This window comes from Danio rerio, chromosome 1 (assembly GCF_049306965.1).
Source record: "Danio rerio strain Tuebingen ecotype United States chromosome 1, GRCz12tu, whole genome shotgun sequence".
Taxonomy (NCBI): Eukaryota; Metazoa; Chordata; class Actinopteri; order Cypriniformes; family Danionidae; genus Danio; species Danio rerio.
The window spans coordinates 58,105,205-58,130,308 of NC_133176.1; the positions used below are offsets into that span (position 1 = coordinate 58,105,205).

The 25,104-nt window shown below is 35.2% G+C and overlaps 2 protein-coding genes across 3 annotated transcripts; both read left to right on the forward strand.

The window, feature by feature from the left end:
- Positions 1 to 2,403: 2,403 nt before the first annotated feature.
- On the forward strand, positions 2,404 to 13,302 carry si:ch211-202h22.9. The gene is made up of 5 exons (NM_001145570.2): positions 2,404 to 2,470; positions 2,675 to 2,784; positions 5,583 to 5,654; positions 10,428 to 10,569; positions 12,991 to 13,302. Exons 2-5 carry the CDS (start codon positions 2,685 to 2,687, stop codon positions 13,097 to 13,099), a joined length of 423 nt encoding a protein of 140 aa, NP_001139042.1. The 5' UTR covers positions 2,404 to 2,470; positions 2,675 to 2,684; the 3' UTR covers positions 13,100 to 13,302.
- A 1,414-nt stretch (positions 13,303 to 14,716) lies between these two features.
- si:ch211-202h22.8 lies at positions 14,717 to 24,690 on the forward strand. Of its 2 annotated transcripts, XR_012401509.1 has the most exons (6): positions 14,744 to 14,802; positions 15,287 to 15,390; positions 15,833 to 15,898; positions 19,031 to 19,178; positions 23,447 to 23,612; positions 24,023 to 24,687. XR_012401509.1 is itself a non-coding variant. In NM_001291935.1 (5 exons), the coding sequence occupies exons 2-5, from the start codon at positions 15,297 to 15,299 to the stop codon at positions 23,550 to 23,552; spliced, it is 414 nt and encodes a 137-aa protein (NP_001278864.1). In that variant the 5' UTR covers positions 14,717 to 14,802; positions 15,287 to 15,296; the 3' UTR covers positions 23,553 to 24,690. The 2 variants fall into 2 exon arrangements, 1 of the variants encoding a protein (NP_001278864.1); NM_001291935.1 differs by having other exon boundaries at positions 14,717 to 14,802; positions 23,447 to 24,690.
- The last annotated feature ends 414 nt before the right edge of the window (positions 24,691 to 25,104 follow it).

Here is a 25,104-nt window from a genome sequence, read left to right on the forward strand (position 1 = left end):
ATACATGTTAACTTAAAAAAAAGCATATATTTTTATATTGGGCAGGAAAAGATTGATTGTTTACTCAGGATCTGCCACTTCTACAGCTTACACTTCCTCTTTCCAGCGGTCTTTTAATTGGCTTAATGCTGCTTCATCTAGGTTAATGATTGACTGATTCCAGGAAATGTTGGACTCAAACAGGATTGAAAATAGATTTGAGCAGCACTCGTCTGTTTCACTGGGTTAATGGACACTTTCTCCCCGGGCTCACCATCATATTAAGGTTTTATGAGCAATGAGTACAAACCCGCGGAGCAAAATATTTATTTATTTATGTTTCAGTGCCATATCATTGGCTATATTTATGACAACATTCTAATCAATACATCATTTACAATCAAGACTTTTTTTGTAATAAGCTTTATATTAAAAACATAAAGATACCAACAGTATTGAGAGAGGATCATTCTAAGACTGTTTGGTTTGGTACGCTTTTGGCCCATTTACACTAATTGATATGGTACGTTATGGTTTTGTACGGTTTTGGCCCATTTCCGCTGAGTGGTACGTTACAACCAAACCCTACTGTATGACTTAGTGGAAATGGGCCAAAAGCGTACCGACTGTACCATACCACTTAATGGAAATGGACCAATGGCATTCCAAACCGAATCGTACCGTACCACACCACTCAGTGGAAATGGGCAAAAGCATTCCAGACCGAACCCTACTGAACACCTCTCAGTGGAAACGGTAAAAAAGCGTACCAAACTGACCCGTACCGTACGATACCACTCAGTGGAAACGGGCCAAAAGTGTACCAAACTGACCCGTACCATAGCACTCAGTGTAAACAGCCAAAAGCGTACCAAACCAAACTGTACCGTATCGTACTACTCAGTGGAAATGGGCCAAAAGCGTACCAAACCAAACTGTACCGTATCGTACTACTCAGTGGAAATGGGCCAAAAGCGTACCAAACCAAACTGTACCGTATCGTACTACTCAGTGGAAATGGGCCAAAAGGATACCAAACCGAACTGTGCCGTATCGTACTACTCAGTGGAAATGGGCCAAAAGCGTACCAAACCAAACTGTACCGTATCGTACTACTCAGTGGAAATGGGCCAAAAGCGTACCAAACCAAACTGTAGCGTATCGTACTACTCAGTGATAATGAGCCAAAAGCGTACCAAACCGAGAGCAAACTAAACTGAACCGTACTGTACCACTCAGTGGAAACAGGCCAAATGTGTCCCTTTTTTAAATGCTTTTAATTAAATAAGTAAATGTATTAAAATGTCTTAAAAACTCTTTTTTAAATGAATATTTTCTATTATTAACAGCATGAAATATTATTTATATATTTATGATTATTTTCACATATTTACACTTTTACTTCAGAAATAGCTTTTAAATGTCATAAATAACTACAAAGAAACAGTGGATTAATTTATATGTAGATTAAAATCCGTACAATAAGGTTCCTTTCTAAAAAAAAAAAAATAAAAAAAAAAGCCAGCCCAACGTTTTGGTCGAATATATACAAAAAGTTAAAAAGTGTAATTTCAATTTGTTTTCAGTCAGAATTACATGACACTCAGTGGTTGAGTTGGTCCATGTATTTCCCCTAAATTTGGGTTAAAACAATCCAGCATTAGCTCCAACATGGGCTCATTCTGAAAATGTAGCCCTATACACATTTCTGGAGATCGGAAATTATGTAAGCAGAAGTTCGTATGGCTGCATTTTGTCTTTAAAACGAACGTTACGGGGCAGTGTGACACCTTTGCTCTTCGCGTTACCAGCTGACCGCTTACCTCAGTCTGGACGGCTTTTCTGCTTTTACCAATTTGTCCAATGGCTCGTAGTGTACGTCAGCAGACTTGAGACGCCGTGACCATGACGCCAGGGTTCGAATTTTTTAATGAAATTAAGTGATATATTTGTTAGTCTGAAATTACCATATATTAAAATTAATAAAAACAATAATTAGTGTTTTGGCGGTTCATTCCGCTGTGGTGAGCCCTGATAAATAATAAACTAAGCCGAAGGAAAATGAATGAAATTAACAATGATTGTTTAATGTTGACTGTACACTATACTAAAAATGATTTGTTTTTTTAACCCAATTTTGAGTCAAATATGTGGAGTCAAAAATTTATCCAACAAATAATGTTGGCTTCATTTTTTTAGTTAAATTTACGTGACCCCTTTGACCCAACGTCTGCGTTTGTATCTGGTCATTTTTATAGTGTAGCATCACCAGCATGTGTGGAAAAATATCAAACCTCTCCTTTACTGTCATGGAAAATGGAAGCTTTTATAGTGTAATTGCTCCAGCCGAAGATAACCCTGCCTACACACTCACTGTTATATGTCCTGTAATTTTATGAGGATGGACCACGCCTCTGTATCGCCCTCATAATCCTGCCATTTCTGCCAGTCGATCTCACAGGAGAAGCAGCACAAAGGAGCACTCACACAGGTACAATACATTTATGAATAAACTAATGCTTACTGGCTGTATTGTCAGATATATAAAGGAGTATATTATTGAGCTTTGCATTTATAAGTCAGAGTCATCATAACAATATATACTGTTGTTTATTGATAATTGGTAGAACTAAAAAAAAGTGAAATTGATATTAGAAAGAGGTTTTTCCAGCTTCTCATCTTCATGTATTGACAGATCTTTAATAATGGAGAAGGACTACAGACCACCGCCTTACTCTTCTCCTCAGATGGATCAGACGCAGATTAACTACCCTGTACAGCCGGCACCGTATCCACCTCCTGCAGGTCAGATGATCACACACTAACAAGACAACAAACAACACAATCACACACCAGTAATCACAAAGCGTTTTATTTGACCCACTAGGAGTTCTTCTAAAGAGCAGTAAAAATGTTAAGCTTAAAACCCTTTTCGTAAGTGTCAAACTTACTACTTACAAACTTACTACAAACTATTAACTTAATACTAAGAAATAGAAATAGTTTTTAAAGTCTGTGTGAAATTGAAATGTACAATGTTTCTTTTGCTTGCGCACATTGTTATTGTTTAATTAATGTAAGGTTATCCACTGAAAGAAATGTTGTTTTGGTAACCTCAATCAAAGTCTGAGCACCTGATTCTGCGTTTGGAGTGGCGATCCTTCTGTTGTTGTCAAACAATCTCACAGCAATTTGTAACTTTTTAATTTAGTGGCTAATTCGTATTAATTCGCATGATCATATTCATACAATTTGGTACGATTTGCTTATCCTCCAATGACGTTTGGCTTTAGGAGTGGGGCTGGGTGCCACGCCTCCTTTTTAAAATCGTACATTTTCGTAAAAAACTTAGCCACGAAACCAACAAAATGTAAAATAGTTACGTTTTCTCGTGAGATCTGGCTGGTTTGACGCTTCAGATACAATATTCTTAGCCACTCCCTATTACCATAGTTTACCGTAGTAAAACCCCACCCCCTAGTCAATATTCTGATTTAAAAGGGAACTATATTAACATACTGAAATTCATTCACGTTCCTTCGGCTTAGTCCCTTATTAATCAGGGGTCGCCACAGCGGAATGAACCGCCAACTTATCCAGCATTTGTTTTACACAGCATATGTCACAGTATTTGTTTTTCCAGCTGTAACCCATCACTGGGAAACACCCATTCACACTCATTTACTACGGCCAATTTAGCTTACCCAATTCACCCATACCACATCTTTGGACTGTGGGGGAAACCGGAGCACCTGGAGGAACACAGGAAGAACATGCAAACTCCACACAGACTGACCCAGCCGAGGTTCGAACCAGCGACCTTCTTGCTGTGAGGCGATAATGCTACACATTGCGCCACCGTGCAGCCTTGAACTGACAACTATTCTAGCATATGTTTTACACAGTGGATGCCCTTCCAGCTGCAACACAGTACTGGGAAACATCCATCCACACTCATTCACCCGCACACTCATGCACTACGGCCAATTTAGTTAATTCAATTCCCCTATAGCGCATGTGTTTGGACTGTCGGGGAAACATGCAAACTCCACACAGAAATACCAACTGACCCAGCGGGGACTCGAACCAGCGACCTTCTTGCTCTGAGGCAACAGTGCTAACCACTGACCCATTGTGTTGCCCAACATACTGAAATAAAAGTCTCAATGACATCCGGATCACATAGATTTTAGGATTAGCATAGATTATGTTGAGCACGTTGGATGATATCATTATCTATGCACTCAGTGATTGGCCAATAGGGAGGGGTGGAGTCTCGGTTAGAGATACTGTATGGCTACAGCCATTTAATGTCGCAATATTCGTAAAAGGTTGGGCATTTTATGGGCATTAAACAAAGATATTCTTCTAATGTTACAAGTTAAAGTATTTTCCTTAAAATAAATTAAGCAAATTAATAGTAAAGCCTGAAATTATTCATACCCCCTGGTAAATTTTGATAATAAAGCCTCTTGTACATCTTGAGATTATCTTTTGGAAGAAGTCTGTGTCATTTCCGGTCAAAAACAAACTTGCTGGTTGAATAAAAGGAACTTTATGTAAGAATTTGCCAAGGGTTTGAATAATTTCGGGCTTGCCTTATTTATATATTTGCACAAGTATCATTTAAATAGATTGAGATTTTAAAATAAACTTAAAAATATAGTTGGAACATATTTTTTACCGTATGCGAATCTCCACTAATAAGGCAGTTACTTATTAAAAGCTCATTAAAATGGTTTATTTCCAAGGCAGATTGCCAGCAGCAGCCAATTTAGGACAGTTTTTGATTTAATCTTAGTGATCTAGGAGTCTCTTTACAACTTTCAACTGATTTAGAAGCTAGTTTTAGCACTAAAACACTTGATGAAACACTCAAAGAGCAAACATTTTGCAATCCCAAATTTAGGACTGACATGAAACTTATTTTTAAGATTTTCTTCTTAAGTTAATATGCTTTGGGAATACAGGACCTGAACTTGAGTTTCATCACAGTGTCGAGTAAGAATAAGAGTGCACTGGTTCTTTGTTGTTCAGTGTTGAAATCGTTGACATTTCGGTCAGTTTGATGGTTAGCAGGAAGTCATAAGTGCAAAACAAATAAAACGATGCCATGTGTGTTTTCACAGTAACACAAATACAGACCTTTGAACCTCAGCCTGCACATTATGACTTTGGAATAACTAATAAAAAATGTACAGTATGACACTTTAACAAAGGAGTGTTACTGTTTTACTTATGTGGGCAGTACACTAAGAGTCATTCATTCATTCATTTTATTCGGCTTAGTCCCTTTGTTTATCAGAGGTCTCCACAGCGGAATGAACCGCCAACTTATCCAGCATATGTTTTACACAGGGGATGCCTTTCCAGTTGCAACCCAGTATTGGGAAACATCCATAGACATACACGGCCACTTTAGCTTATTCAATCCCCCTATAGCGCATGTGTTTGGACTGTGGGGGAAACTGTAGCACCCGGAGGAAACACACGCCAACACAGGGAGAACATGCAAACTCCACACAGAAATGTCAACTCCCCCAGCCGGGATTCGAACCAGCAACCCTAAATTTTGGTTTCAGTGTGTTTTTACTCTTTTGCAGGTCCTCAAGCAGCCCCTTATCAACCCCCTCCATATGGACCCCCATACACCAGCCAGCCCATGCCAATCCCTGGTGAGCCCAAACCTTCATTTCTAAAGCTTTCATCCATTTCAGGACACTAGCATGTCCAGGATGAGGATAGAGCTATTGTGAAAAATCAATCGAGAAATAGATTCTGCTCTGAATACAACATTCTCAATATGCATTGCTATTCTCTTCTGAGTCGAATTTGAGCTTAGCTGTTAACAGCAGATGGCGCTCTAGACTAGTTTTGAACAGCAGATGTTGCTCTAGACTAGTTTTGAACAGCAGATGTTGCTCTAGACTAGTTTTGAACAGCAGATGTTGCTCTAGACTAGTTTTGAACCAGACGGCACTCTAGACTAGTTTTGAACAGCAGATGTTGCTCTAGACTAGTTTTGAACAGCAGATGTTGCTCTAGATTAGCTTTGAACAGTAGATGGCGCTCTAGACTAGTTTTGAACAGCAGAAGGCGCTCTAGACTAGTTTTGAACAGCAGATGTTGCTTTAGACTAGTTTTGAACAGCAGATGTTGCTCTAGACTAGTTTTGAACAGCAGATGTTGCTCTAGATTAGCTTTGAACAGTAGATGGCGCTCTAGACTAGTTTTGAACAGCAGATGTTGCTCTAGATTAGCTTTGAACAGCAGAAGGCGCTCTAGACTAGTTTTGAACAGCAGATGTTGCTCTAGACTAGTTTTGAACAGCAGATGTTGCTCTAGACTAGTTTTGAACAGCAGATGTTGCTCTAGATTAGCTTTGAACAGCAGATGGCGCTCTAGACTAGTTTTGAACAGCAGATGTTGCTCTAGACTAGTTTTGAACAGCAGATGTTGCTTTAGACTAGTTTTGAACAGCAGATGTTGCTCTAGACTAGTTTTGAACAGCAGATGTTGCTCTAGACTAGTTTTGAACAGCAGATGTTGCTCTAGATTAGCTTTGAACAGTAGATGGCGCTCTAGACTAGTTTTGAACAGCAGAAGGCGCTCTAGACTAGTTTTGAACAGCAGATGTTGCTTTAGACTAGTTTTGAACAGCAGATGTTGCTTTAGACTAGTTTTGAACAGCAGATGTTGCTCTAGTTTTGAATAACAGATGGCGCTCGACTAGTTTTTAACAGCAGATGGCGCTCTAGACTTGTTTTGAACAGCAGATGTTGCTCTAGACTAGTTTTGAACAGCAGATGGCGCTCTAGACTAGTTTTGAACCAGAAGGCACTGTAGACTAGTTTTGAACAGCAGATGTTGCTCTAGACTAGTTTTGAACAGCAGATGTTGCTCTAGATTAGTTTTGAACAGCAGATGGCGCTCTAGACTAGTTTTGAACAGCAGATGTTGGGGGGGGGGTGCCGATTTTGTAGTGTCTATTTAGGCTAAACACAAACAGTGCACCTCATTGGAATAAGCTAATTGAGTCATTCCAACTCATCACCGTTTGATTGACAGAGACAACATAACTAAAGAGCGTGACACACAGCAGCATAAGTGGCGTTGCCCGTAAAGCGCATGGCAACTTGTTTTGACGCGATCACGAACCCAGTTACAATCCAGTGTCTGATGAACTCATTTTTCCCCCCACTACATTTCAGATTTTGCAAGTAGGAATCATTAATAAGTGTGTGTATTATAGAAGACTCAGATTCATAGAACTGGATTTGAGAGATGTTATATCCAAAGCATATGCATTATAAGTTTGTAGAAGTTATACATTAAAAATATCCTTAAATATAAATTTTTAGTACTACTTCAGTAAACCTGAACAAGTTTATTACAATCCATTACTTTTCACTAGTTGTATTAGTTTGTTTTTTTTTTCAAACTGAGCTTTAAATGCTTTAAAAAATTAGTTAAATCTCTGTAGACTACAAATATATGTGCTGTATATCATTTACTTTAAAAATGCGGGCAATACATTATACATTAATTTCATAAAAAATATGTTATTCTTATTTTTTTTTAAATTTAACAATAGGGGTGCGACCAGGTAAGGGGCCTACAAGACTTTGTGCCCAGGGGCCTCTGAATTCTTAATCCGGGCCGGGCTTTATCGTCTGATGCCTGTAAACACTCTTAAATTTTGTGTTTCAAATTACTATTATATTCATACTAAATTATTAGGTTTTCTACATGGAACATCAATTACAACCTTCACTTTACAATTATCCTTCTATCTTGTTGTTAACACTATCCAAAATAAACACATCCATGCCTCAACAGACTATAACTTCCCCAATAACACTGTTCAATTCTAAAACATCAATTAAAAATTTCCTTGAGCCCTGCATGTTTTTGAAAACAAAACATGTAGGCTAATCGTACTTTCAGCTAATAAGAGTGCTTTATACAGCACGATAAAAAATCCATTACATAACACATGCATCAGATGAGCTCTGAAGGCGATGGCATACTTACAATATCAAGTCATCTAGGGTGCAAAGTGCTTACAGGTCATTCTGAAGAACTTACTTGGGCACTAAATAAAACTGATAACATTAAGGCATTATCATTATCACTGTCTTCCAAAGGTGCACACTGTGTCAGCATAACTCATGATCATATTCTTGAATCTTATCTTGATAAGTAATCATGTTTACATATCAATAACTCAAGGGTGTATGTGCTTATTTGTTTACTTTTCCATGTTGACACAAATACTTTCAATCCATTGTGAAATTCTTTCAAAGCAACCTCAATTTACACAATGGTTTTTCATTCAGTTTGAGCCAAGTGCTTATGAACGCCCAGAGCAAAGACTAGTTTTAGACCTGTCCTGACCTTTTTTAAAACACTGAAGCACACATGGCTGTGATATTTGTAAGTTTCCATTATGTAATCAGAATTAATTGGATAACAGCTATGGTAAATAGAGACATAAGAGAGCACTTGACAATTCTCAGTTTGTTTGGATTTACAATTTATGAATTTGAGTAAAATGTAATATTTGTATTATTTATTGTATTTGTATTGTATTATAATATTTGTATTATTTATTGTATTTGTATTGTATTATAATATTTGTATTATTTTAACTACTAATCACATTTCTTCCCAATTTAAAATATAAATCTCATCATTTAAAGCAGTGGCTCCCAACTTCCCAATTTCCTCCCAGAAAATATTGTAAGGCCACATTTAAAGATATTATCTCTCATATAAGTTTGCAGTAGGTGTGAAAAAAGGATGCTTTCAAACAAACGGTATTTCATAAACAAATATGTTATTCGTATTTTTTTTAATTTAACAATAGGGGTGCGACCAGGTAAGGGGCCTACAAGACATTGTGCCCAGGGGCCTTTGAATTCTTAATCCGGGCCTGGCTTTATCCCTTACTTTATGGAGCGTCCGATGCCTGTAAACACTCTTAAATTTTGTGTTTCAAATTACTATTATATTTATTATTTATTTTAAAATGTAATATTTGTGTTATTTATTGTATTTGTATTGTATTATAATATTTGTATTATTTTTAACTACTAATCACATTTCTTCCCAATTTAAAATATAAATCTCATCATTTAAAGCAGTGGCTCCCAACTTTTTTTTGCCTGAGACCCCCTTACCCCCCAGAAAATATTGTAAGGCCACATTTAAAGATATTATCTCTCATATAAGTTTGCAGTAGGTGTGAAAAAAGTATGTTTTCAAACAAACTGTATCTTTATTAGTGTATCTAGATATGTTTATGCACAAATAATAGCCTTATGACAAGCAAAACATCAGTAAGCCATTTGTGTTGGGTGCACATTGCGGTATTGCAGAGTAATCTGCAAATGTCAAATTAATTTGGACTGCCTCATGCATTCATTAACAACAACAACGCAGATAATGGACTGTGGCTGGGTCAGGGAATTTTGTTTCGAGAAAATGGAATAACACCATAGTTCAGGTAATTATCTTGGTATTTTTCTGCATTTCCTATTTCCAGTATTGCTAATGCTGTGACCCGAAATGGAGCTTCCTCAACTGGGTCCAGTAATCTTGGGTCATTATTATTAGCTGCTGAAGGTGAATCAGTGAGACTGATTCTTTTTTGTGGAGGACGAGTTACAAATTTGTCAATTTTTGAGGTCATTCCAATTGTCCTTTGCTAAACCTCTTTTAAATATGACGCGACCCACCACAGAGCTCGCTGGGTCCCCCTTGTGGACATTTTGTATTTGCATAGAATAACAAAAAAGACATTAGACGTTAATATAAATTTTTACACAACAAAAATAATCATAATTTTTAATCACAACAAATGAAAACACTTGTTATTTGTCTTTTAATGAATCTACGTTAAATACTCTATGGTTATGTGCATATAGTTGTTTTCAGCAAGGTTGCATAAAATTAAACAAAAGTGAGAGTAAAAAATTTATGTTGACAATAAAATACAATTAAGAAGTGCAAACGTTTTAAACATTGATAAAAATAATAATAATAATAATAATAATAACATTTCTTAATCTTTATATTATTATGATTTATGAAAGATCATGTGAGACTGAAAACAGGAGCATATTATTGCAAAAAATCAGCTTTATGTCACAGGAATAAATAACATTTTAACATACATTAAAGAGAACCTATTATGCCCTTTTTATTCACCTTATTCTTTGTGTACGAGCAGGCGCAGCCATTTGAATAGTTTTGGCTTGAGACTTCCAGTCTCATTTACTTCCATTCATTTTTAGACAATAAAAACAGCTTGTTTTGCTGCTTGATATTGTAAGCTGCCTTTTTTATTATATTATTCTATTTTATCTGTATAATCATGCAAACACTTGTTTCTGTCTATCTATCTTTTACCTGCATTTAACAAATCTGTGTTTGCACATGTGCAGTTCAACAGATGCCGCTGACGAGTCTCACGGACGTGCCGGGCCGCATTACCTGCCCTCACTGCCTTACTGAAGTGATCACAGAGACTGAACACGTCAGCGGTTTGATGGCCTGGTTAATCTGTGGAACCCTTGCGCTCTTTGTGTGAGTGTATTTTACATTACAAGCATTAGATCCATCATCATGCTTACCACTGTCTTCCCACTTTCTTTGTTTAAATCTAAGCTTAAGAGAAACATTAGTGTGCACACAAATAGGAAAATCTTTAAGACAGCTGCTCAATTAAGAAACACAGAAGGCAGAAGGCAAGGCAGAAGGAAAAAATCGGCACACTGCAACTTTAGCTCTCAAAAGACAAATTTAATTGGACAACATTTTAACCTACAAGGTGTTCATCAAGCCATTATGCTGACACACAGGCATTTGTAGCTCCACCCCCTTGTGATTTGTTTGACTTTTTAAATCTAAGTTTAAATCATTCAACTAAATATCTATCTATCCATCCATCCATCCATCCATCCATGGCCTTACTTATGAAAATAAGTATACTTTAGATTTATTTTATGAACTATACTTAAGTAATTTCGAAGTATATATATATATATATATATATATATATATATATATATATATATATATATATATATATATATATATATATATATATAAGTATACTTCAAGTATACTAATATTATGTACTAGTTGTTTACTTTTAAGAGTACTTCAATTCCATTTTTTAGTGTTAAATTTCAAGTGTACTTAGTCAATTTTTTTTTTCACCAGGAACAGTTTGAAGACAAAGTGTGCAACTTTTATTATGCAATTTGCAATAAAATTTATACATACTTATATACATAAATCAAAATATGATATACACACCTAAATATGTTATATACATTTATTTTTATATGTATTTTTCTTTGTGTTATATTGTATATACAACTATACATACACCCACACACACACACATATATATATATATATATTTTTTTTTTTTTTACTTTTTTTTTTTTTTTTTTCAAATATACCAAGATTTTTTGGGCAGCATAACTGAAGTACACTTAAGTGTAGTTTTAAGTATATTTCTGATATGCATAGGTCAAGTACACTTAAGTACAATTCTAAGTAAATTTCTGATATGCATGAGACAAGTACACTTAAGTGCAATTTTAAGTATATTTCTGACAAGCATACAGTAGGTCAAGCACACTTAGATACAATTTCAAGTATATTTCTGACGAGCATAGGTCAAGTACACTTAAGTGCAAATTTAAGTATATTTCTGATATGCATAAGTCAAGTACACTTAAGTGCAATTTTAGGCATATTTCTGACGAGCATAAGTCAAGTACACTTAAGTGCAATTTTAGGCATATTTCTGACGAGCATAAGTCAAGTACACTTAAGTGCAATTTTAGGCATATTTCTGACGAGCATAAGTCAAGTACACTTAAGTGCAATTTTAGGCATATTTCTGACGAGCATAAGTCAAGTACACTTAAGTGCAATTTTGGTTATATTTCTGACGAGCATAAGTCAAGTACACTTAAGTGCAATTTTAGGCATATTTCTGACGAGCATAAGTCAAGTACACTTAAGTGCAATTTTAGGCATATTTCTGACGAGCATAAGTCAAGTACACTTAAGTGCAATTTTGGTTATATTTCTGATGAGCATAAGTCAAGTACACTTAAGTGCAATTTTAGGCATATTTCTGACGAGCATAAGTCAAGTACACTTAAGTGCAATTTTGGTTATATTTCTGATGAGCATAAGTCAAGTACACTTAAGTGCAATTTTAGGCATATTTCTGATATGCATAAGTCAAGTACACTTAAGTACAATTTCAAGTATATTTCTGAAGAGCATAAGTCAAGTACACTTAAGTGCAATTTTAGGCATATTTCTGACGAGCATAAGTCAAGTACACTTAAGTGCAATTTTAGGCATATTTCTGACGAGCATAAGTCAAGTACACTTAAGTGCAATTTTGGTTATATTTCTGACGAGCATGAGTCAAGTACACTTAAGTGCAATTTTGGTTATATTTCTGACGAGCATAAGTCAAGTACACTTAAGTGCAATTTTAGGCATATTTCTGACGAGCATAAGTCAAGTACACTTAAGTGCAATTTTGGTTATATTTCTGACGAGCATAAGTCAAGTACACTTAAGTGCAATTTTGGTTATATTTCTGACGAGCATGAGTCAAGTACACTTAGATACAATTCTAAGTAAATTTCTGATATGCATAAGTCAAGTACACTTAAGTACAATTTCAAGTATATTTCTGACAAGCATAGGTCAAGTACACTTAGGTGCAATTTTAGGTATATTTCTGACGAGCATGAGTCAAGTGCACTTAAGTGTAATTTTAGGTATATTTCTGATGAGCAAAAGTCAACTACACTTAAGTATAAATTTAAGTATATTTCTGAAAGTACATAAAGTACATTTGAGAAAAGTACCTAAAAGGTAGACTTTCTTATTTCTTAGTATACTAAAGGCAAACTTGAATATGCTTCTTTTCTGATGTAAGTTTGTTTTTTCTGCTGTGCCTTTCAGATGCTGGTTATGCTGTTGCATCCCCTTCTGCCTGGACGCATGCAAAGATGTAAAGCACACCTGTCCCAACTGCAGAAACATCATTCGCATCTACAAGCGAATTCAGTGAAGAGGGATTGAACAAAATCTATTCATTTACCTGTCAATGCACTGCAATATATGCACCATTTGTTCTACACTCCACCAAGGAGATTGAGTTGAGCTTTGTGAAGTCCTGTAAAACAGATTGATTTCATTAATTAATCAGAGACTCAGATGTGGAGAACAACCGTTTATACTAATTTTATTTATAATAAACTCGTATGAAATAAAGAATTGTCAAGTTTGTGTTCATGGAGATCTTATTTTCAGACATTTAACTATTAAGGTATGGGGAAGTAGTTATTTGTTTTCAGAACCACTAGAGGGCAGAAATGTTCAGTCTAATAATAATATGATCCACTGTGTACTTTTTATTTGAGTTATAGAGATAAGAATAATCTTAAGAAACTGTTTCTGAATACATTGTGCAATCACGTGACTGTGAATATAGCAAAATACAGAGAATAAATCATATTATGCAAAATAGGAGATATATATTCAGTAATGACTAGCCAGTTTAAGTCTCCTATCCACTTTACACTATGCATATTTACACACTGCAACAAAAAATGTATTTCACTATTGATAAAACACGCTTTTAATGATACATGATGTACATGTAAATATGCGCTTTAAAAAACAAAACAATGATGCTATGCTAATAAAGTTTAGCAGCCACAACAGCAATTTTCCCTTTCACTGTTTAAAAAATGTACGACCAAATTGCTGCATTTACCAAAACAATGTACAACACATGAAATCAAATAATAATAATAATAATAATAATAATAATAATAATAATAATTTGGCCGTGTTTCCAAATGTACTTCACGTCACTTTTCAGCTAGTAAACTCGTATTTAAGATTCCGACGAGGAGTAAACATACATATTCGTAAACACGTAATTAAATTAGATTAATTAAAAGGACGTTACCTCATGATAGACACAGTAGGCCTAATTAACATGCCGCATTCCACATTGTCCAGCGGCGCCGCCATCTTTAAACAGTCAACAGTATTAGAAGTCAAGCGGAGACTTTTAAGGGAAGTGAAAACAGTTTACCTACAATAAATTGAAACCCATTTTTAACAATAAAAAGTAAGCCCATTACTAATAATTAAAATTGTGAAAGAGTTATGTACAACACTTTCACTGTTTATTTTATATCAATACAGTGCAGTCATGCTAGTGATGATGCTACTACAAGTGTACTACAATTATTTTTTTTAAAATCATGTAACAAATTCAGCAACTCTTAGTTGAGGACTGATGGAATTACACGTTCAAAGAAATAAACTAAATACAGAAAGATAGTGTTGGAAAGACTCACATGGTGATTCACATGGCAGCTTTATGAAAAATTTGCATTTGGCAATATTGACTCAGAGAGATTCAGGAAACCGGATCCAGATAAAAGTTTTGTTGCACATTCTCAATAGAAATGCATAATTGGTTTAACATTGCTCAAAATGTTGCCTCATGTTATTATAACCTTTATACTATCAATAACAGAATATATTTATTCAATCATATTAATAGTCATAAGATAAATATTTGTGTGTGTGTGTGTGTGTGTGTGTGTGTGTGTGTGTGTGTGTGTGCGTGCGCGCGTGTGTGTAACACACAAATATACAACCCTCCCCTCTCTCTCTCTCTCTCTCTCTCTCAGTCAGTTTTCTGTCTCTACACAAGTGACTAGAAGGTTTTCCACTGCTCTCTCCAGGAAACAGGTATGTATTCTGTGTTTATCATCTGTTAAATTAATGAATATTACAAGATGTTTTACTTTGGCTGACATGTAAACCTGAAGATCTGCACAGAGTTTCTCTTAAGTATAAAGAATGAATGTTTTGTGTCGTGGTTTCTGTTTACCATCACTTAGCAATGTTGGTTAATGTTCAACTGTTGAGTGATCATAAATTAAGGGATATAAAATAATGTGTAAAGGATGCAGGCATTCTTATAAATATATAAATTTATATAAATCCTGTCATTTAGAGATAACTCTGTTTTAAGGATAGAAATGTTCTTCTTATCTGTTTAAATGCATGAAAAAATCCAGGGTGGGGCAGACCTGCTGGACAAGTCCAGCTCACTTCTTTGGTCCTTTGTCTTTAGTCACATCTTTAGTCAACATCAGATTATTTTGATGAATGGTGGGTGGACGTCATAAATATGAAAATGCAATTTATTATGTTCGTTCTCATGTCGCAGATCTTTAATAATGGAGAAAGGACCCGCTCTCCCTCCATATTCTGGTCCTGAGGTCAACCAAACTCAGTTCACACCTTACCCAGTACAATACCAGCCTCAGCCAGGTAAAATCACCACATACACACTGTTATAAAACATTTGAGTCAACTTAAAAGCTCTGACTTTTATCTGGTTTTGCTATTATCTTGACAAATACTGTCTTGTTGAAATTACTTATACCATTTTTGAAGTCGTGGTTTTCGATTTGCTCAACAATTATTACTCAACTTAAGTCAAGTTGTCAACTGGGAAAATATTTTACCTTCAATCCACATAGAAATAATCATTCTTTTATTCATTTAACATATTTAACAAGCAATTCAACACTTGAAAAAAATACTCTTTTAAGGGTGCATATTGGATGACTTTGGCAAAACCCTGAGAATAAATGACATTTGTACAATCAAAACCACAGGGACTTTTCCTCACATTTCATGCATGGATCTGAGAGAAATTTGATGATTCTGAGATTTCATCATGATTTTATTTTAATCCCACCATCTTCAGTTTATCCACCTCATCCCAAAGATGGTTTTGCTCCAGCGGTCCAGTCTTCACCAGCACCTGTTGTAGGTGAGTCTCTTTCACTTCCTATCCATTACAAAACATGCTGGTGTCAAACTATAATGGGTGAATATTAACATTTGTGCAAACAGCTTAAGTCAGCAGACGCTCTATTTACTGAAGTAACTGTAAACCATGCTAATGAACACAACATTTTATCTTGACGCCAACAACAGAAGGCAAAACATTACAAGCAGAGACCCTTATGGCCAATAGAGTTTCCATTAAAACAGTACAGCTTCATTATAAACATTAAAACCAGTACATTTTTAATGGGTTAGTGTGTTTTGAGATATACTCCATTGGGATTCTCTATTGGACCAATAGAGGGCCAAGAAATACCAGTAGATTTTCAACATTATAACCATTAAAACCAGCACATTTTAATGGTTTCTAATGTGTTTTGAGACATACTCCATTGAGTCTACTTGGTTTTAAAACACCATCAATAAAAACCCAAACAAATACTAGTAGAGTTCCAATATAATTCCTATTATAACCATCATAATCTGTACATTTTAACTGTTTCTAGTGTGTTTTAAGAAACTCCATTGGGATTCATTGGTTTTAACATGCCACCAAAGATATAGAATTACCAGTAGTTTACATTAAAACCAATATAATTTCCATTATAATCATTAAAGCTATTACATTTGAATGGTTTCTAGTGTATTTTGGAATGTACTACAATAGGATTTATTGGATTTAACATACCATCATCAACACACAGCAAAACATTACCAGCAGAGACCCAAAGGATCAAAAGAGTTCCCATTAATACCAATACATTTTCTTATAAACATTAAAACCAGTACATTTTAATGGTTTCTATTGTGTTTTCAAACATACTCCATTGGAATTCATTGATTTTGCCATGCTACCAATAAAGGCATAGCATTAACAATAGAGTTCCCATTAAAACCAATATAATTCCCATTATAACCATCAAAACTCAGTACATTTTAATGGTTTCTAGTGAGTTTTTAGACGTACTCCATTGGGATTAATTGATTTTAACATGCCACCAATAAAAGGCATAGAATTGCAGTAGAGTTTCCGTTAAAACCAATATAATTCCCATTATAACCAATAAAACTAGTACACTTTATTGGTTTATATAGTACTATTTTGAAATCTACTTCAAAAGGATTAATTGGATTTACATTCCACTAACAACACAAGGCAAAACATTACCAGCAGAGACCCAAAGGACCGATAGAGTTTCCATTAAAGCCAATACAATCTCTTATAAACATTAAAACCAAACATACTCCATTGGAATTCATTGATTTTGCCATGCTACCAATAAAGGCATAGAATTAACAATAGAGTTCCCATTAAAACCAATATAATTTCCATTATAACCATCAAAACTCAGTACATTTTAATGGTTTCTAGTGAGTTTTTAGACATACTCCATTGGGATTAATTGATTTTAACATGCCACCAATAAAAGGCATAGAAATATCTGTAGACTTTCCATTAAAACCAATATAATTCCCATTATAACCATTAAAACTAATACATTTCAATGCTTTCTAGTTTGTTTTGGGACATTTTGGAACATACTATAAAAAGTTAGTTAAATTTAACACATCACCAACAACACAAGGTGAAACAATACCAGCGGAGACCCATACAAGCAATAGAGTTTCTTTTAAAGCCAATACAATCTCTTATAAACATTAAAACCAAACATACTCCATTGGAATTCATTGATTTTGCCATGCTACCAATAAAGACATAGGATTAACAATAGAGTTTCCATTAAAACCAATATAATTTCCATTATAACCATCAAAACTCAGTACATTTTAATGGTTTCTAGTGAGCTTTTAGACATACTCCATTGGGATTAATTGATTTTAACATGCCACCAATAAAAGGCATAGAAATATCTGTAGAGTTTCCATTAAAACCAATATAATTCCCATTATAACCATTAAAACTAATACATTTCAATGCTTTCCAGTTTGTTTTGGGACATTTTGGAACATACTATAATAAGTTAATTAAATTTAACACGTCACCAACAACACAAGGTGAAACATTACCAGCGGAGACCCATACAAGCAACAGAGTTTCTTTTAAAACCAATACAATTCTCTAATAAACAATAAAACCAGTACATTTGATTGGTTTCCAGTGTGTTATTAGACATACTCCATTGGGAATAATTGGTTTTAACATGACATCAATAAGATGGAAATGGTTACCATAGGGTTTTATTAACACCAATATTATTAAAACCATTATAATCAGTACATTTTAATGGTTTCTTGTATGTTTTGAGACAAATTACATTGGGATTCATTGATTTTAACATGCCACCAGTAAAAGGCATAGAATTACCATTGAAACAAATATAATTCCCATTGAAACCATGAAAGCTAGTATTTTTAATGGTTTCTGTATTTTGGAATGAACTACGATAGGATTAAGTGGATTTAACATGCCACCAACAACACAAGGCAAAACCAGCAGACACCCATACGATCAGTAGAGTTCCATAAAACCAATACAATTCCCATTATAACATTATAATCAGTACATAGTAATGGTTTCTTGTGTGTTTTGGGATAAACTCCACTGGGATTAACTGGTTTTAACACACCATCAAAAGAAAGCAATAATGACCAGGCTTTCATTAAAACCAATATAACTGTCATTATAATCAGAACAGTGTAATTGTTTTGTGTTTTGGGACATACTCCATTGCGATAAACTGGTTTTAGCACACTATCAATAGAAAGCAAAAAATTATCTTATATTAATATACTTATATTTTATATAATTTTTATATATTATAAAAATTACTTATATTAATATATAAGGTTACATTAAAACCAATAAAACCAATATAATAAGTAAGATTTAATGGTTTCTTGTGTGTTCTGTGACATCCTCCATTAGGGTTAATTTGCAAATGCCAAAAAACACCATTAAAACCAATATAATTCCTATTATTACCATTAAAACCATGAAAATTCATTACAACTTCTGTGATAGTCTCCTTTTGTTGTTGTTTTTTTTTCAGTCTGGAAGTCAATCTATTCTACTTATAGGAATTAAATATTCTTGAAGCTGATATTCGCACAGCACTCTACTGTAATAGTTCATTTGAATTTATATTCTGTGCAGTCACGCAGGTGGTTATGATGCCACCTAGTCTGAGCGATGTCCCGGGACAGACGAAATGTCCTCACTGCCAGCAGCAGATCATCACAGAGACGCGATACGTCAACGGCCTGCTCACCTGGCTCATCTGCGGAGGTCTCGGCATTCTGCTGTAAGAAACAAACAAGTGCAAGACATCATTACACACATTCACATACTGTACATTTGCAAACATGTGTGCAAGGATCTTTTAAAGGTGCTGTATGTACGTTTTTGACTCTTCGAAAGCATAAAAACACAGTATGTTTGGAGAGATTTAAGAAACATGCTCAGTGAACATACTTGTTTTTCTGAAATGCTGAAGTCAGATACAGTTGAAGTCAAAATTATTAGCCCCCCTGAATTATCAGCGCCCCTGTTTATTTTTTTCACCAATTTCTGTTTAATGGAGGGAAGATTGTTTCAGCACATTTCTAAGCATAATAGTTTTAAAAACTTATTTCTAATAACGGATTTATTTTATCTTTGCCATGATGACAGTAAATAGTATTTGACTAGATATTTTTCAAGACACTTCTATACAGCTTAAAGTCACATTTAAAGGCTTAACTAGGTTAATAAGGTGAACTAGGCAGGTTATGGTAATTAGGCAAGTTATTGTATAACGATGGTTTGTTTTGTAGACTATCTAAAAAAAAAAATTGCTTAAAGGGGCTAATAATTTTGTCCCAAAAATGTTTTTTAAAAAATTAATAACTCCTTTTATTCTAGCCGAAATAAAACAAATAAGACTTTCTCCAGAAGAAAAAATATTATCAGACATACTGTGAAAATGTCCTTGCTCTGTTAAAAATAATTTGGGAAATATTTTCTAAAAATTAAATAAAATCAAAAGGGGGCTAATAATTCTGACTTCAACTGTATTCTGCTTAGAAAATGTGCGTTCTGTGTAAGAATGTCTTTGTTCTGTTCTCTATAACCAGCCCACTGCCAGTTTAGCCAATTAAACTTCCTCACCTTGGGTTGCCTTGATGGAAAACACAGTGTATTATATTTCAGTTATGAAGGCTTTCTCAATGTATTGTCGTGGCTGAAAATGTGGCCTCTGGAGGACAGTAGCAGCCTCCAAAATGAAACAGAGATTCAGAGTTGCAAAAGTCCACATGGGGTGTTTTTAATTACCAAATAATTCAAATATCACAAACATTAGCTCAAGGGAGTCCAAACTCAGTCCTGGAGGGCCGGTGTTCTGCGGAGTTTAGCTCAAACTTGCTTCAACACACCTGCCAGAAAGTTTCTAGTATATCTAGTAGGGATGCACCGATAACGATACCAGTATCGGGTCGATACTTGGTTAAAATACACATACTCGTATCAAACATGAAAGGCCGATACCACGCACAGAAATCACTCAACAGTAATTCACTACATGGATATTATTTGTAGCTGACTTCAATGTCTTAATGTATTAATTAGCCTGGTGTATTATATACTAATAGCTTAGTCCTTATAAACAATCTGTTTAAAAAATACAATATTAACGAATATTTAGGCTACTAAAGAATAAACCGAAATATAAAAAGTGATCCTTGCTTTGGACGCGTGTAAGCCCAAGAATGCTCGTTTCTGTGCATGTTATCCGTCCGTTATTCGTAGATCCTTCTCAGGTCAAGTTGTTTACGAGGCTTGGACGAAGCGGACAGGTAAGAAGGTCATGTGACATACATTTTGCAACACTTAGGACTGCTCTCCTGTATAGTACATTACATTAGGGGCGAGCACCACCCCTTGTACTTTTTAGATAGATGGATGGATGGATGGATGGATGGATGGATGGATGGATGGATGGATGGATGGATGGATGGATGGATGGATGGATGGATGGATGGATGGATGGATGGATGGATGGATGGATGGATGGATGGATGGATGGATGGATGGATGGATGGATGGATGGATGGATGGATGGATGGATAGATAGATAGATAGATAGATAGATAGATAGATAGATAGATAGATAGATAGATAGATAGATAGATAGATAGATAGATAGATAGATAGATAGATAGATAGATAGAGTAGACAGTAAGGACTCGGAAGACTCTTTGCGTATTAATTATATTGTTTTCGTATAGTTAGTCAGCTAGATGCTTCTGGGAAGTTATATTTAGTTTGGGTTTTGTTCTTTTCATTTCTTTTTCTTTATGTCAGCTCTCCTGTTTTTTCTCTGTCTTTGTATTCGTCTCAGTGTTGTAAATATTGTATATAGTATATTTTTGCTTTACTTACTTTTTCTTTATTTTGGATTTATTTGTTGTTTTTGTTCACTTTTGGGAATTGTAAATAGAAGCATATATTTTTGGTATTACTTTGGTTGTCTTTACACATATTCACTGTTTATATAAATATTTTTTAATAACCTAAATGCCAAACCCCACCATCCCCTAGCATAGCATCAGGGGTTTGTAACACCATGCTTAATCATTAACAGATAAGGTCTATGGATTTGCAGGGTTATCAACAATGTGTCTATATTTCAGGCTTGGAACAGTCCTCTGTTAAAGTCTTTTGTGTTCATTCTTGCTACAGGCAAAAAAACGAACAAATAAACTTTATTGAAACCAAATCTATGAAGTATCGGTATCGGTACTCACGAATTAAAATACTCGTATCTGTCGTACCTGTATCGGTTTGTAAAAAAGAGGTATCGGTGCATCCCTAATATCTAATAATGCTGCAGTCTTACTAGATTTGAGCGCTGCGAAAAAGGGCGATTAAACAAGATGATTAGACATTCAAAAAGCAAGCGATTGATGCATATAATAAATTTCTGTCCAGAGAGGTCAAGTTTTCATCTTCGATTGGTCTACCACAGTCAAGTGATGCGATTTCGTAGGTCAGAGTTCACCAAGCTTGATCTTTGCACAGCGGTGAACTGCGAAACTTGTCGCACAAGCTTGCGTTTCCGGTCTGATGCATTTGCATGCGTATGAATGGAGGTCTATGGGGAGAAAAGTCCAGTGTGACCACAGCTTGAGAGCTTGATTAGCCGGTTCAGGTGTGTTTGATTAGGCCTGGAGCTAAACTCTTCAGGACACCGGCCCTCCAGGACTGAGTTTGAACACCCCTACATCAGCTGATCGGCTTAACAGTGTAATCTTCAGGCATGGTAATGTCAATCTGGCAACCTGCATTTACATCATGTCATTGGGAGAAGGGCCAGTGAAAAAAACAAAGGTTGAATTTGATCCGCAATACTTAGTTCAACCGCTAGATGTCAGTCCTACATACTGCAACTTCAAATACACCTGAGGAAGTGGTAGAATTCAGGTCTTTACATGACTAGCTTGTTTCTTTTAATCAAGGGTACATTTCCCAAACACACTGAACTACAGTACAGCACGGTGCATTGTAGGAGGAAAAAAAAAACAGAGAGTTATGACTGTTTCCCGAACTGCATCGCAGATATATAGTTTGATTATATATGTACGCTAATTTGTGTCTCCAACCTCTTAAGCAGTTCAGTCATTAGACGTCTTCACAGTCTTTTCTTTTATTCTTGCCACTGGAAATGCAGTATAGACATCCATCACGTCTGTTTTTGAGTTGTCTGTCTAAAAATGACTGCACAAAGTGGCCTCATCACTATTTTGTATCAACATTTGAGCAAATTTAACAATTGAAGCAGGTGGAGCTCTGGAGGTGGAGCCCCCAAATTACATAATCTAAAACAGTGGCGGCACCCATGGTCCAAAAGTAAATCTGGATTTCTGGAGTAATGTGCACATGTTGTGTGTTTAACTCCTGTGAATTTTTACAAAGAGGCATCATTTACATCAGTGTTTCTCAACCATGTTCCTGGAGGAGCACCAGCTCTGCACATTTTCCATGTCTCCTTAACCAAACACACCTGATTCAGATCATCAGCTCATTAGCAGAGTCTGAAAGACTGTAATGGGTGTGACAGACAGAGACATCCAAAACATACAGTGTTGGTGATCCTCCAGGAACGTGGTTGAGAAACATGGATTTACATTATTAAGGCATACTAATGTTGACACTCAGGGTTCCCTTTAAAGGGATAGTTCACAAAGCACTTTGTTTGTTTGTTTTTGTTCTGTAGAACACAAGAGAAGATATTTTGTAGAATGTTGGGAACCTGCAGCCATTGACTTCCAAAGTATTTGTTTTCCCTTCTATGGATGCCAATGGTTACAGATTCCCAAACATTCTTCAAAATATCTTCTTTTGTGTTCAACAGAACAAAAATAACATCAAACTGCTTTGTAACATATTAGGGGGAGTAAATGATGGCATAACTTTCATTTTTTTTGGATGAGCTACCCCTTTAATGATGCACACAGAACTGAACTCAACTAAACCATCTCTTGTTGAACTCCAGTAAATCTGTTAAACCGACACTTGTGTTTTTCTGTCTAGGATCTGGCCGTGTTGTCTGATTCCCTTCTGTGTGAGCGCCTGCAAGGACGTAGAGCATCGCTGTCCAAACTGCAAGCATGTCGTCTTCCTGTACAAACGCATGTAGCTCGCAGGTCTGGGATGATCTTCGGACATAACACTGATAGAATTGGACAGGATTGTGTTAGTCTTTTTTTTTTGAGCATACAGTTGAAGGCAAAATTATTAGCCCTGCTGTGCAATGTTTGTTATTTTTAATTATTTTCCAAGTGCACATTTTTATGCATAATAGTTTTAATAACTAATATCTAATAACTATTTCTCTTATCTTTGCCATGATGACAGTATATAATATTTAACTAGTTGTTTTGCAAGAAACTAGTATTCAGCTTAATGTGAAATTTAAAGGCTCTGTAGGCAATCAAAAAATATGTTCTTAAGGGGGCTATAATATTGCTATTTTTAAAAAATTGTATTTATTCAAGCCAAACTAAACAGACTTACACTGTCTCCAGAGGAAAAATATAATTAAAATGAAAATAATAATAATAATAATAATAGAAAAATATTTGAAAAATAATGAAAATTTCACAGCAGGTATAATAATTCTGCCTTCAACTGCATAAAGGACAAAGATGACACTGAACTGAAACAATATACATTTAATACAGCTGAACTGTTTTCATCACATTATATTCACTTTCATTTTGTACTTACTCACCATAAAATGTCTGTCACACATTAAAGCACGGTGCTAAATGTAAGTCAGTGAAAAAACAGATTTTCAGCCAAAATCAAATTTTTTAGATTAGATTTGGCCAAACTAATTTTTATAGCTATAAACCTTCCAAGCTATAAAAATTTGACACTTGAGCCTGTATTTTATATGTATAAAATCAATTTTGTCCATTTATTCATCATATTATGTGGTGGGCAAGAAAACTGCTGCCCCATATTTTTTTGTTGTTGTAAATTGTGTATAGATATTACGTTTAAGCAAACCTTTAATAACATTTTGCTGTCATTTTGCTCATTTATATTAATAAAAAACTTGCCGTTAAAAAAAAATCACTTTATACACTGCTTTTTTTGTATCAAAGATATTTGCATCTGCTGCTCACTACAAGCCTAAAGTGCCTTCTGCTGTTCACCACCACTTCTTTAGTATAAGTTGTGTTTAGGTGTTAAATTTAAGCAAATATTATTGAACCTTTTGCTGTTGTTTTTCTCATTAATTTAAATAAATACCTTTCAATTTAAAACTCTCATTCATTCATTTGTTCATTTTCTTTTCGGCTCAGACCCTTTGTTAAGCAGGGGTCGCCACAACGGAATAAACTGCAAACTTATCCACTATATATTTTACCCAGCAGATGCCCTTCCGGCTGCAGCCCATCACTGGGAAACATCCGTACACACTCATTTACAAAGCAGGTCTCTTGCCATGTGAATTTTAACCATTATCCCTGCCGGTAATCTGGAGGATTTAGGCAAACACAGCAGCACGGCATTGTGTCTAAATGTGAACGAACTCCTGATAAAAGACAACGTCCACCATTCTCCAATTCTTGTACTGCTCTCCTGACAAAAAAATCTTGCTGCACACAAACAGCTTTGCTGTATCGGCCCTGACAGCATCGCTGGGAAAAACATGCAACAAACCCCGTGGATCCTGGAAA

Excerpts from the sequence above, each read along its gene's own strand:
- si:ch211-202h22.9 (NM_001145570.2), top strand. The coding sequence starts at position 2,685 with ATGGAGAAGGACTACAGACCACCGCCTTACTCTTCTCCTCAGATGGAT. Across the intron at positions 2,785-5,582 it reads ACCGTATCCACCTCCTGCAG|GTCCTCAAGCAGCCCCTTAT; the intron begins GTCAGATGATCA and ends ACTCTTTTGCAG. Across the intron at positions 5,655-10,427 it reads CCAGCCCATGCCAATCCCTG|TTCAACAGATGCCGCTGACG; the intron begins GTGAGCCCAAAC and ends GCACATGTGCAG.
- si:ch211-202h22.8 (NM_001291935.1), top strand. The coding sequence starts at position 15,297 with ATGGAGAAAGGACCCGCTCTCCCTCCATATTCTGGTCCTGAGGTCAAC. Across the intron at positions 15,391-15,832 it reads ACAATACCAGCCTCAGCCAG|TTTATCCACCTCATCCCAAA; the intron begins GTAAAATCACCA and ends CACCATCTTCAG. Across the intron at positions 15,899-19,030 it reads TTCACCAGCACCTGTTGTAG|TCACGCAGGTGGTTATGATG; the intron begins GTGAGTCTCTTT and ends TATTCTGTGCAG.